Here is a 14,228-nt window from a genome sequence, read left to right on the forward strand (position 1 = left end):
TAAGGTCCATGAAGCAATACCACCATATCTAGCCTGACCAGAATCTAGCAAAAGCCAATAGCTACTAGTAGGGAAGAAATGTATTGCTGAAACCTTGGATGAGGCATGATGTCCACAGACTTTCAGCTATAACATTCATATATCCACTAATTCAACAAACATCTAAGGGGGTAAATCTAATTAAGGCATACATATTTTAAGCACTTATGTAAATGTCACAATGTACTACCCTCTGTACAACTATAATATACTAATAGTAGAAAAAGTTGATTCTTAAAAAAAAATCTATTTCACACATAATTTGCATTATTTGATGGGGAAGATCTGTAAGCAGCTATGGCACAGTGGACACGTCCTGTCCTGAACAATATACAACTTAATTTAGAAGCAATTATAACATCTAGTCCACAAAGACTAAATAAGGAGGTCATCCTAACCTCAAAGGCAGCTTACCAGTGACAAAGAGCATTTGTATACACTACTATGACATTATAAAGATGAGGACTACTTCACCATTGTTTTAAATGAGACCTTCAGAGGGCCAAGAAATCTGCCAAGCTGGGCACCAGTGGCTCGTTCCTATAATCCTAGCTACTTAGGAGACAGACATCAGAAGGATTGAGGTTCGAAGCCAGCCTGGGCAAATAGTTCGTGAGACCCTATCTAAAAAATACTCAACATAAAACAGGGCTGGTGGAGTGGCTCAAGTGGTAGAGTGCCTGTCTAACAAGCGTGAGGCCCTGAGTTCAAACCCCAGTACTACTACAATAAAAAAAAAGAAATCTGCCAAGATGGACACTAAAGATATTATAAAAGCTGTTTATCAGGCTCTTAGTTCCAATGATTTACTGAAATTTTTAGAGACAGAGTATTCAGACATCTGTTTATATTCTTTGACTTACAAATTGTTGACTAAATATCACAGGAACTCAGAGATTCATCTCTCATCACATTATGAAAAGTATTAAAGTTGTCTGCTAATAATGGCATCTTAGCACTCTCCATCAAGGATGAAATCAGGCCATAATTCTTCTATACATTTACCACAAAAACCCTTGTTAATCTTAAACTTCTGAAGTCAATGTAAGTTTTAAGTTAAAATGCAGCATAAAAAAAGTACTGTTGCTGGGAGGTAGAAACAAAAGAAATGCTAATTAATTCCAAAGAATGCTATTGGTTTGATTCCAAAACCAATAGTAAATTAGATTGCTTAATATGATTATTACTTTGAAAGGGAAAGAGATGATGATGGGGAGGGGAGAAAAAAAGTTCAGATAATAAAGACAAAAAATACTACCAGAAGTCACTATCTCTAAATCCAATTTTAAAACAATCAAATCATTTCATTATAGCAAAATAGGAGAACATGAGAGTGTGTGTGTGTGTGTGTGTGTGTGTATGTGAGAGAGAGAGAGAGTGTGTGTGTATTTGTTTAAATGTACCTCTACATTCTTTGAAGTTCGATGTAGATACTTTACTTGAAAAGGAATAAATGATCACATTAAAATGTTTATATATAAAATATGTATAAACCATACTAAAATACACTATGATAGCAGTTTATATCGAGCCATATTAACTTTTTTCTGGAACATTAAAATCTATATAAATTAGCAGAAACTCGGGACCTGAAAGAAAAATAAGTATAATAAGTAATATTTTCAATGCAAGTTTTATTAGTCCTGGTTCTATAATACAAGAACCTAGTATGCTGTGTTAGTCATTACTAAACCAACTTTTTCCTTTTTTTAAAATGACTTCTCTGAAGGGCTGAAGTTCCTAAAAGAGTAATAAAGGCAAAAGGCTAGTGTGCGGTTAAAGGTCAAGCCAAAGCCATGTCTTCTACCCTTTAGCAAACAAGTTTGGAAGACATAAAGGGCAAAAACCATAGTAAGGGGCTGGGGAAGTGGCTCAAGCAGCAGAGCGCCTGCCTAGCAAGCGTGAGAGGCCCTCTGTCCCTGTCCAAAATGGCAATTTACAGTACCACCAAAAAAAAAAAAAAAAAAAGGCACAGAGAGAAGCCAGAGTGCTTCCTCCTCTTCAGCCCTTCACCAGACCTTCTAGCTCTCATAAACTGGGACAAAGCCAACTCTGTGTTTCCCCTAGCCTTGGACCAGTCTTGCACTAGAAAATCTGGCAGTAGTTATATAAAAAGAGCACTTTATACTAAATACTGTGTCTCATTTACAAACTTAAGACTCCCAGTTTTGGGCTTATAGAGTGACTCATGGTAGAGCACCTGCCTTGTAAGCACGAGAACCTGAGTTCAAACCCCAGTAATGGCCAAAAAAAAAGACTCAGCAATCATCTTTCTGCCATGATCTATCCCATCAAACAAAGCTTCTCAACCCTTTACCACAATCCTTCAGCTTTCTACAACTTCTGCAGTCGTTCTATATTGGCAATGAACCCGCTTCACAGAGAAAATAGCTAGCAATATTCAAACAGTCCTTTGACCTTCTGTCCCTGGAGAGGGGCCTTATTCTTAACAACCCTCCTATAATCTGAGAAGGGAACTCACTCTCCCTGCTTAAGACTCACCTAACAACAGCCATCCAGTCAGTCCCTTCCCCTTCTCTGCAACCATCTGTTAGCCATTCCTGTCTCAATCTTTCAGGCTGGCTCTGCCCAAAGCTGTGTCTGACACACATTCACCATCCAGCCAGCCAGCCAGCAGTACTCTTGCCTCTGTCCCTTCGCTGACTAAAATGGCAATTTACACGAACTGCTTCACCAACTCCACTTCCATTAACTTCTCAATCCATTACAGCTCATCTCTTCCATCTCCTATCTACTCACCCATGCTTTACCAAAACTATTCTAATATAGATGCCAATAACTCCCTATTTGCCCAGCAAAACGAGCCTGTTTTCTTACCAGTAGCTAAGACTTCTAGGAGTTCTCTACATCCTCGACAGTGTTGACTGAAAATACTGTAAAAGTCTGTCTCCTCCTCTTCCCCTCTTCTGTCTATCTCTTAAATACCCAAAAGATCCATACTTGACAAGACACTCTTTTTTCTACAAGGACTCTCTGGGGACCACCATTCATTTCACGACACAGGATGCTTCGTATATTCCATTGTGACCAGTTTCTCCTCTGGCCACACCTCTCTCGAAAGCACCAAATTCATATTTTCAACTGCCTAGAAAGAACACCCACCAGATTGTCACCAGCAAGCAATTCAAACTTTCAACACTTCCTAAATCATTTTTTCCCCACCAAATCTACTCCTCCTCTTGGGTAATTATTATGCCTAGACATCCAGTTTTCCAAGGTAGAAGTCTTAGGGCCATCCTTGTATTATTTCTCCCCAAAATCTCCACGTGTTTTATCTTTCACCAAATCTCACCCATTTTACTTCCTAATCTCGTGAGTTAAGGTCTTGGGGTATTCTTTTGGTTTGTTTTTGGCAGTACTGGAGATTGAATCGAGGGCCTTGGAGACAGGCACTTTACCGCTTAAGTCACCATTTCGTTTTGTTTGTTGAGACAGGGTCTCACTGTATAGTCCAGACTGATGTTAAAGTAGACATCCTCCTAACTCAGCCTTCTGAGTGCTGGAATTACAGGCATGTACCACCACTCTGACACCCTGGGATATTCTTCCTCCTCCTCAACCCTTCTTCTGGGATTTGAACTCAGGGACTCACACTTACTAGGCAGACTCTCTTCCTCATCTATTCTTACTCCTTACTGCTACCAGAATTACCTTCCTAAAAATAAATTTTAAAAAATCGAAACAGGCTGTATCATATGTTCCCTTATAAGACTAGAAAAAACTAAAAAGGAAAATAATACAACATGATGGTTAGAGTGTAGGGAAATGAAAAGACTCAAACTTGGTGAGGGGAACTACATTAAACAAAATACTGAAGCAATATAATAAAACTTATAAATGTGTATAAATAGTAATTCTATTTCTAGAAACTTATTCTAAGGAACTAAACAATACAGACACAAACATTTAAGTGCATCCTGAGGTTCCCATCATTCTCAGTAAAAGCCAAGGAACCCCTCCCCCCACCCTTTTTTTTCACATACTGTACCAGTTATACCTGGAATGTCTTCCTCCCACCATGCCCTTCTTCAGCTTGTAAAACGGAAACTCACCCTTGAATTCAAAGGTCAGCTACTCCATTTCCTCTCACAAGAATTCAATGACACCTCTGCAACCTCTGTTTCCTACAGTAACTGACTATTAGTCCCCTAGGGACAATGGTTTTATGTATTTTCTTATGTAGTGCATATCTGCATTACCCACAACAATGTCTGACACATAGGGGTCCAATAAATATAATGTTGAATGAAAGTATTTTCTTCCTCCTTACAAAGAATTCTTTCATTTTAAAAATCTCAGTAACTTTTAAAAGGTATTTCCTAAAGTGCTGATAGACTGCAATGCTATATTAAGTCCCTATACACAAGCAAATACTCTTGTAAATGTATAAATAGTCTGTATTTTTTGTTGCCAGTTAAGCTATCATACATGTATTTTTAGCATAGCACCCTAGTTTCACATCCTGTACATTTTCCAAGTTGAAGATCCTTAACTTACTATGTTCTTCACAGATTTTTCAAAAAGTGTGAAAAAAAACAGGCAGCTAAGTTAGCTTGAGTCTATACATCACAATCCAAATACAGGACACTCTCAGGGATTTGTTTATGTTTAAGGTAAATACACATAATGTTCCCAATGCTGTGCAAATGAATGAGACGGGCTGAGTACAATATTAACACAACTTGCTAGTACATTTCATAAAGACAGAAGGCATCAAATAAATACTTTGCTGTTAAACTTTTTACTGTTCTGTGTATAGGTAGTGAAAAATATCATAGACAATTTTACTTTCAAGGTTAAAATAAACGGTCAGCTCATTATCTCTCTTGGCCAATAGCTATGAAGACTTTTAGTCATGGCTCTTTTTGCCTCTGGCTCACTTAAATCACTTAAATATCTGTGCTGAAGGAAAAAAAAAAAATTGCGGTGCTAAAGAAGAGGGTATGCCTGGTTACCAAGATGGGTAAAATTGAAGCTGTCAGACAAGTGTACTTAAAACAACACAACTTAGTCGATCCAAGCCGCATGCAATGGAGTTATTGTGTTCAGTCCCAGGGCAGAGTTCCCTGAAGGACTTTTAGGATCTTAGTCCTACTGTTCAATAGAGTGCTATGGAACTGGTACCTGAAGGATTCCTTCTTGGAATCCCCAAATTCCAATTTAAGACCCTATGAATCTTTATTTGAAGTTTAGCTCCTTAAAGAATAAGGATTTCCATAGTGGGTCAGAACTGTAGTCTAGGTCTATCCAATCTATAATTTTATATCTGAAAAGTGGTGCCAAGAAAAATATTGTAAGAAGATATGACTGTCCTCCCAGATGCCAAGTTAAACATTTAGAGGTATGTTCCAAAACATCTTACTTTTCTTCAATAATCTAGTATGAATTCATCATACGTGAAATGTTTCAGTACTATGCCAGAGTTCTTTTCTGTGTCATTATATAACTAGTATTTTACATATAACTATAGTAAGTGCATAAGTATTACATAAGCAGTACTGTGCATCCAAGAACATTAAGTGTTTACTTCAGGTTTTCTCTGTCCAATGGTGTTTCCTGTACCTATAAGCATAAAACAATATAAGTAGTTTGGTCATGCATTTTTCCAAGTTGAACTCCTTTTTAAGTTTCAAGAGAGTTCCTAATTCTAATACAGGTAACAGCCTCATTACATCCTTCATGACTTCACAAAGTTCAGTTCCATTCCTTATAGACTGTGTCTTTCTAGACTGCAGAAATTTTTATTGTGTCTTTATATAGAAATAAGTCTTTACTCTGCACCATTTCAAATTTCTTAATTTTGAGTTATCTTACAGGCTCCAAACTAAAACTAAAATTGAGTAAGTCTATGAGCTTTATTTTAATTTTGTCAACATTCAGTCAAACATCTGATGTTAAGTTAGGAAAAGCAGCCTCAAAAATATTTCTTACAATCACCATACCCCAAGACTTACAGGAAATCATAAGGTAGTCCTCACAGTTGTTTTTGTCATCATCCTGCTGGTCCACAGGGATCCCATTGGCATCTATGACTGCTTCAGAGGCACAGTCTGCTACCAGTACTTCTTCTGAAACTACATCGGTGGTCAGAGGATCAGTGACGATTTCTGCTTCTACTACACTATCATGAACCACATGTTCAACATGTCCAACATCAGTCACATGTATAGATTCACTTGTCAAGACATGTTCTGGCATAGACATAGAGGCTGAAGTAATGTCAGAACCTAAGACATCATCTGGGACTGTGCAATGTGTTAAAGAAACTTCTTCAGTTACATCTGAGTCCAGCACTTGCTCAGGAATGATGACTGTTTCAGATACATCTGCTTCTTCCATGATATCTGGGCACTGAACATCTTCTATAACAACGTCCTCAATAACATCTTGGATTACAACTGAGTCTGGATCATCAGGAACAAAGTTATGCACAGTTATGTCTGAATCCACAACATCTGACACAAAAACAGTTTCTTGTACTTCCACAACAATTTGATCACCATCCATGTGTGTAGCACTAGCTCCTTTAAAAACAAAAAGATTAAAGTGACAAATTTCAGGTAGGAATGCATGACTGTCTCAACTAGTGTAAATATTATTTAATTTCTACTAGGACAATAGGCTAGCTCAGTTTTCTCAAATATTAAGGTAGATTAAAGAAATAAAAAGGAAACCTATTTTTGAATATTAGAAAGACTTTTAACACAACTTATGTGTACTCATCCCAAATCAATTAGTAAATAAAGATTAATAAATAAAGAAATACTAGAATAAAGTAATTGAGGCAGTCATAAAAGAAATACATTCATGACAATAAAATTCTAGTCACACTAAAACTCATATTCATACATACTTCAAGGACAATCATAAAAATTAAATATAACTTCAGGTGGCAAAAATACTATTTTCCTTCATTGTGTGTGTTTTTCTTTTTTTTTTTTTTCCTATCTGCTCTATCTCCCTCTTCTCAACTCATGTTTTTTCCTCTTGCCATTTCTCCATGTATTTCTTTTACTTCCTTTCCATTTTTTCCCTTTCTTCCTTCACATCCTTCACCGTTTGTTCTGGTATAAGTCACCACCAACATCCTCCATCTAGAACTACAGAAACTTAAGTCAACCGCTGATTATAACACATAAAAAGATCAGTACACAAATGAAAAGAAGGATAGAAGGTCACAGTTTAGGAAGAAAGACAATTGGTTGAGGATATCTATCTCTGTGGATAGATAAAATGAACACAAGTGCAGCTGCGTTGGGGCAGTAGAGGGTGAGAGTAGTCAGAGTGGGCCTGTCCTAACTTCACTAGAGTACTCAACTCCATCTAGCCTCCTCCCTGTCCCGAGACCCCACCCCCAAAGGCAGTTGTTCACAATATGGGAAACCTCATTGGAGTCCATTCTGCAGTTAAGGAATGAAGGTAGAGAACTGAATCAATTGTAACCCAATGAGATTAAATGACTTAACCAAGATCACAATTTGCACAATGTACAGTGCTCAATAACTGTTACTCTGAATGCCACAAATGGAACAGAAATCATATATCCTTAACAAAAAAAAAAAAAAAGAAGAAGAAGAAGAAGAAAAAAAAACAAATCCAATATCTTGACTGCTGGTACAGAGAACAGCAAAGAATGCTTTATGAAAGTCTTACTGAAAAGCTATTCAGTTAGTACTTCTGGTTGTGACTCACAGCAGGCTAAGTCTGAGCAGGTGCCTTACTCAATGACTGTATCTATGGCCAGGCACTCAAAAGAAACACATGGCTTTGTTAACAAACAGAAATGGTCAAGGGCCAAAGAATACTAAAAATTGCTGTGGAGTGGTTCAAGCACTAAGAGTGCCTGCCTAGCAAGCATGAGGCCCTGAGTTCAAACCCCAGTGATGCAAAAAAACTAAAATTATATAGAAAGTCTTTAAAGTTAGTTAATATTCACCATAATTACTTCTAGAAATAATAAAAAGAATATGCTCACTTTAATTTCTATATAACTTCTACACTAAGATGAACATATTTAGTGGCAAGAGTACTGGCTACAAAATCTAAATCAGGAGGCTTATATACTTAATAGTTTTGTGACCTTGGGCAAGTAATTTAACCTCTGAGTTTCAGTTTCCTCATCAGGAAAATGAGGACAGTAATATCTGCCATGCATACCTCACAGGACTGTGGTGATGATCAAATGGGAATATATGGGAAGTGTTCTGAAAAACTGTAATGAGAGGTTTCATTATTATTATGACATATGAAAACGGAGGCCCTGGAGTATTAAGTGACTTGCTCAAAGATAAACAAATACGTAAGCGTTAACAATCAGGACTTAAATGCAATAGCTTTTCAATCTACCACTTAGTCCATGACCTAGGTTCTTGTGGCAAGATTAAGCAAATAAATACTGCATATTTTTCTCTTAAGAGCTTAGTCTCTCTTTCAAGTACATTATACTTCATGTTCCAATAAAGAACTATAAACTTTTCATTCACCATTATCAAACTTGAAAGACTATTCTAAGTTGTACAAAAACACATACCCTCCCCAACTAGACTTATAAAGAAAAATTTAAAATTAAAAGTCACTAATTTAATTTCTGATAGTTACTCCTTTAACATACTATAATCTGATCATTTAAAGTCTGATGGAAAACTCAGTAACATTTTTATTTGTAAAGACAGCTAGGCTAGTGTGATATAAAACCATTTTATATTATAAAACCAAATGCAATCACTTTATAATGTTATGTAAACTAGAACCATAGGTAATCCAAAATTGTATTTTTTTTCACATTTTAAAACCTCATGAATACAATTATCCTTGTACACTTTGGGGAGTGAGGTTGAGACTATCTTCCTGAAGCAAAAGGCTCCTTATGGGAACTTCTGAGAGAGGGTTGTAAAAGCAGGACAGGGTCAGGATGTGGAGGACCTTGGGTTATTCTTTATCTGATGGGTAACACAGAACAAAGAAATGACATGATTCACATGTTATGATGAGTACTCTGATCAGTGGGCTAGATAAGAGACTTAGGGTAAGGAAAATAATATGAAAGTTATCACAGAGTAAGAGTGAGATGACGGAGCCTATCTATGTGACAGAAATAGAATGAAGAGCAACAGATGTAAACAAGGAACATTTTCAAAGTGACAACCAACAGAACTCAGTGGGGTAACAGGGCAAAATGAGATTAAGTGAAGAAACCACTAAGGTTTTGATATTACTGTTGTTGCAGGTTGAGTATTCCTTACCCAAAATGCTTAAGGACAGAAGTGTTTTGGATTTGGGGTATTTTCAGATGGAACCAAAGTCTAAACATGAAATTCATTTATGTTTCATATATGCCTTATACACGTAGCTTGAAGGTAATTTTATATGATATTTTTAGTGTACCTGTGCTCTGACTTCAATCCATTACATGAGGTCAGGTGTGGAAATTTCTTTTTACTTGGGGTGTCATGTTAGCACTCAAAAACTTTGGATTTTGGAGCATTTTGGAGCATTTCAGATTTTCAGGTTAGGAATGCTCAATCTAAACTGACAAGAATATGAAAACTAGTTGTGAAGGAGACAAACTTTTAAGGAGAGGACTAATAAGATACCTAACTGTGACTATCAATCTGAGAGAGTCTAGCAATTTGTCCACATGACAACTCCAAATACAGTAGATAAAAAGTGAAACAATCCAAGTAGTTATACCTGTTGCATCAAAAAATGAGTTTGGCTCTTGTGGTTGTAATTCAAGTCCATCTTCATCCATGGCCTTCTATTCTCATCAGTCACAGCTCCTAAAGCAAGGGAAAAAGCAAACTAAGCATTAATTTTTCATATCATGTATTAAAATATCATATATTCATTTCTGAGGCACTCCAGTTATATACCAGATGAACATCTATCAAAAACATAAACATGTATAATGGGCTGGGGGTGTGACTCAAGTGGTACAGTGCCTGCCTAGCAAGTGCAAGGCCCTGAGTTCAAGCCCCAGTACTGTCACAAAAAATAAAAATAAAAATAAAGCCAAAAGGGTCACCTTTGCCTAGACTTTTTTTTTAAATTGAAATACTGCTTCCATACATCAAATACACACATCTTGATGAATTTTAACACCTACATAAACCTCCATAATACCACCCAGAATAAGACAGAGAACAGTTCCCAGCATTTTCATCTCAGCCTGTATATCTCACACTCCCACAAGACTTTGTTAAGGTTCGACTTAAACACATTCTGTAGCTTATGGTAGAAAATTTCTGCACAATTTTCGTATTATTTCTTTAAATTTAATATAGTCTGCTATCTTTCAACCAGTAAATTGAACAATGGTAAAAATCCAAATTGAATAAGTAAACACTACAATTTGAAATTTCAGCCTAACTTACAATGACCTCTCTTAATCAGGTGATCTAGAAAAGTTAAATCCCCACAGTGTACTTATATTCTCTTGGCCATAGGTAATTGGCACTAGCTATAAAATGGTAAAAATAAGTTCATCATTTTTTTTCTTTTTCTATTTCATTTTTGTTTTTATAAGTTCATCTTTGGGCAAAATAAAATTATAGTCCTATACCTTACAATCCGAAATGATGAGCAAAAATCACTCTTTCCCTCTCCCTGTCTTTGTCCTTTTCTCTTGCTCTCTCTCTCCCTCCCTCCTTCCCCTCCCTCAGTCCAGGTGGCTGGAACACAGTAACTGAGGAAGGTCATTTTCCAACTTTGGCTTAGACTAGTGAGATAAAATTTACAAATAAAAAAATTAAGAGAATCAAATGAATGCCCTGAGAAACAAAGTAGACAAACAGGGATGGGAGGCTTACCAATGGCTTTTTGCCTCGAAGTTGACCTTGAACTCACAATCCTCCTGCTTTCTATCTCCTGAGTGCTGGAATTACAGGCATGGACCAACACGCCAAGCATGCCTTGAGATTATGCAAGACCCAATGATCTTAATTCTCCCTTTTCTACTTTAGCCAAAAATTTACAGCAAAAAGTACTTTAACCAATAGTATAATGTACTACTTAATAGTAATTATTGTTTCAAAAGATCAGACATCAGGGATTGTGATGCTCATGCTATAAGTATTACATAAACCTCCTCATTGGTTTCCCTATCTCTTTTTCACTCTAATTCAACCTAAACAGAACTTTGGGTGCACCTTTCTTTTAACCTGTACTTTTTTTTTTTCCTGACATAAGTACTACGTTTCTTGTTAAAATTTCAAGTACCAGAAATACAAGCCATTTTCTTAAAGCATCAGCTAGGTGACCTTATTGCTCTGTTAAAAATGTTAATGCTTCCAAAGAATGTACAAGGTCCTGCCATCTTCTAAGTTCTGGCTCCAAAGTAAATTTTCATCACTACCTCCCCAACTTACCTTCAAGCACCTCCCAACACCACACATATGCACACGTGCACACACACATATACACACACACACACTTTGGCCAGCAAACATGCCTAAAGACCCCATAAAATCCCTAACTCTGGCTGGGTATGGTAGCACACCTGTAATCCCAGCACTCAGGAGGTTGAGGCAGGAGGATTGCAAGCTCGAAGCCCTGGTCTATGTGCCAGAACCTATCTCAAAAAAAGACGAGTGCTCACTTTGACAGCACATATACTAAAATTGGAACTATACAAAGAAGATTAGCATGTCCCCTGCACAAGGATAACACACAAATTCATGAAGCATTCCATATTTTTGAGGGGGGAGAGGTGGAAGAGGAGGGGTGTGGGAAGGTAAATAGTGGGGGTGATCTAACCAATAAACAATGTAAGGAAAATTAGAAATAAGGGCAAAATAGTTTCTGCTGGGTATTGAGGGGGTGGGGAGGACAGGGAGGGGGCGGAGTGGGTGGTAAGGGAGGGGGTGGGGGCAGGGGGGAGAAATGAACCAAGCCTTGTATGCACATATGAATAATAAAAGAAAAAAAAAGGGAAAAAAAAAACAATGTAAGGCTATTCGGAATTTGAAATTGTCACAATATATCTTTCCTATACAATGAATATATGCTAATAAAAATTAAAATAAAAAAAAAAAGAGGAGGAGGAGGAGAAGGAAGAAGCCAGGTGCGGTGGCTCATGCTTGTAATTCTAGCTACTTGGGAGGCTGAGATTGGAAGGATAGCATTTCAAGGCCAGACAGAGCAAATAATCAGAGCAAAATGGACTGGTCATGGCTCAAGCCTGCAGAGCACCTGTTTGCAAGTGCAAAGCCCTAAGTTCAAACTCCAGTCCCACCAAAAAAAGAAAAGATGATGACCCCAAACCTGCATTGGCTCAGGGTTTCTTCTTTCAGAAACACCTAAATCTCCTTCCCTTTGTGAGAGAGAGAGAGAGAGAGAGAGAGAGAGACAGAGGCGCACACACACAAAGAAAATTATTTCTCACTCCTCTGAATTTTCATAGCACTTTATTCTCTTATTGTACTTACTTGCCATATATTACGGTTATTTATGCCTTATTTCATATACTAAATTAAATATACATTATCCTTAGAGAAACATCCATGAAAAACTCAACATTTATATAATAAACAAATGGATTTTCAACATGTCAGCAGTGATAGTCTATTAATTTCAAGAAAGCCATGTGATTTATTCAAACTGCTTCAAATAAAAGCAAATAATGATCAATAGACTTTCAAAAAATTGTTCAGCCACGAAAAACAGAAAGTATACAACATAAGCTGGCATTGCCCTTCCCCTATCAAAATCACCTCTAGCTATAAAATTATTTTCCCCTTTTAAAAATGGAATTATGAAATGAAACTTAAAAGGCAATAAAGGGGATTCGTTAAGGTACTTAAATCCCCCACCCCTCAAATTTCCCTACATAAACCCAATGCTGGGCTAGAGGCATGGCTCAAGTAGTAGAGCGAAAAGCAAAGTTCAAACCCCAGTACCACCAAAATAAAAACAAACAAAAAACAATCTCAGCAGCTCTAAAAATCCTCAACTGGCAGAAAAACTCCTTTTCTTGGCCTTTTATCCTCCCCTTGGCTTTTCTATTAGAATCTGACAAATAATCAATACCCTTGGATTCTGAAGTTTGCTCCTTCCTGTGTCTTTAAGTCACATGCTAGTTCTTCCAATCCTCTGGAACTGCTAGCTACTCTGCATCCCCTCACCCCAGCTTTTGCCTAGACCTATGCACTCAGCCCTCCTCTGGTACTTTCTCTTTTCCCATGGTTTCAACTATCATTTGCACAGTCCCCAAATCCATATACTCAGGGTAGGACCTAACGCCAGACGGTCTGCTGAGTATTTCATGTGGATAAAACCCAGCTTTCTCTGGATATAGACACTCTGGCATTTTCCTTCTTCCCCACTTACGTTCATTCAGGGTGCAGATCCTACCCACTGCTTCTCTGACTTCTCAGGAATCTGCCCCAGTTCTTATTATCTCCAGTCTTACTAGTTCCTCTCAGCTTCGTACTTCCTGATCCCTGGGGCATGAAAATAGCGGCTCAAGTGACCTTGCTCCTTTCTGCCACGCCTACACAAGTGAGCGCTGGTGCCAAGAACTGAGTATTCCTGCATCTGCAGATTAATCCTCCTGCTGTTCTGCTTTGATCACAGCACCCTCCAGCTCTGAACTTGAGTGGCTCCCCAATATTCAGGGGGCTCTACAATATTAACTCAATATACCAAGACAGAATTATGTGCTGTTACTCCCTTCCTTTTAACATCCTATACATTTCCTAACATATCCTGGCCTACATGGAATGGGGTCCGCTCACCTTACCTCAATTTGAATGACCAGTAATTGTTTAGAAATCATTTTGACTGGTTATTTTCACTTTTATTTTGTCACTATAAAAACTCAAATAAAACATATTTGTTCTTCTGAGCAAAAATGACTATTTCTCAACTTTGTCACCCCTCTGGGGTTAGAACTGCTAATTTCCTCTGACAATCAAAATGAAGCCGAATTGTCAGAATGGAAACTACTCAGGGGACTTGTCAAAATTGCTGTGATAAAGTACAGGCGGAAGAAGATAGGCTGACAATGTAACCGGAGTGTCCCTGCCTTCGCAGCAGGAACCAAGGCCAGAGATCAGACAAATAAGCAGAATGATTCAGAGCACCAAGAATCAAAGAATATGAGTGAACAAGCGCTAACATTTAGTACTGTTATCAAATGCTCTCAAAATACTTCTGGGGCCGGAAGCCAG

At 37.6% G+C, this 14,228-nt stretch overlaps 1 protein-coding gene and 1 non-coding gene across 8 annotated transcripts in view; one reads left to right on the forward strand and one right to left on the reverse strand.

The window, feature by feature from the left end:
- The window catches only part of Zfx (zinc finger protein X-linked), a 61,200-nt gene that overhangs the window by 19,181 nt on the left and 27,791 nt on the right, over window positions 1-14,228 (reverse strand). For 5 of the 7 annotated variants that reach the window (XM_074063680.1, XM_020180515.2, XM_020180497.2 and 2 more), the window contains exons 2-3: window positions 9,751-9,839; window positions 6,015-6,584 (exon numbers count right to left, since the gene is read on the reverse strand). In XM_074063680.1, the coding sequence (XP_073919781.1) occupies window positions 6,015-6,584; window positions 9,751-9,811 (631 nt within the window). In that variant the 5' untranslated portion in view covers window positions 9,812-9,839. Of the gene's footprint in view, window positions 1-6,014; window positions 6,585-8,217; window positions 8,273-9,750; window positions 9,840-13,386; window positions 13,676-14,228 lie in introns of those variants that run through there. The other 2 variants (XM_020180523.2, XM_020180531.2) reach the window with 2 other exon arrangements.
- Window positions 11,649-11,755, forward strand: LOC141420020 (U6 spliceosomal RNA). The gene has a single exon (XR_012444727.1). It is a non-coding gene; the product is annotated as a U6 spliceosomal RNA (small nuclear RNA).

Source organism: Castor canadensis, chromosome X (assembly GCF_047511655.1).
Source record: "Castor canadensis chromosome X, mCasCan1.hap1v2, whole genome shotgun sequence".
Classification (NCBI taxonomy): domain Eukaryota; kingdom Metazoa; phylum Chordata; class Mammalia; order Rodentia; family Castoridae; genus Castor; species Castor canadensis.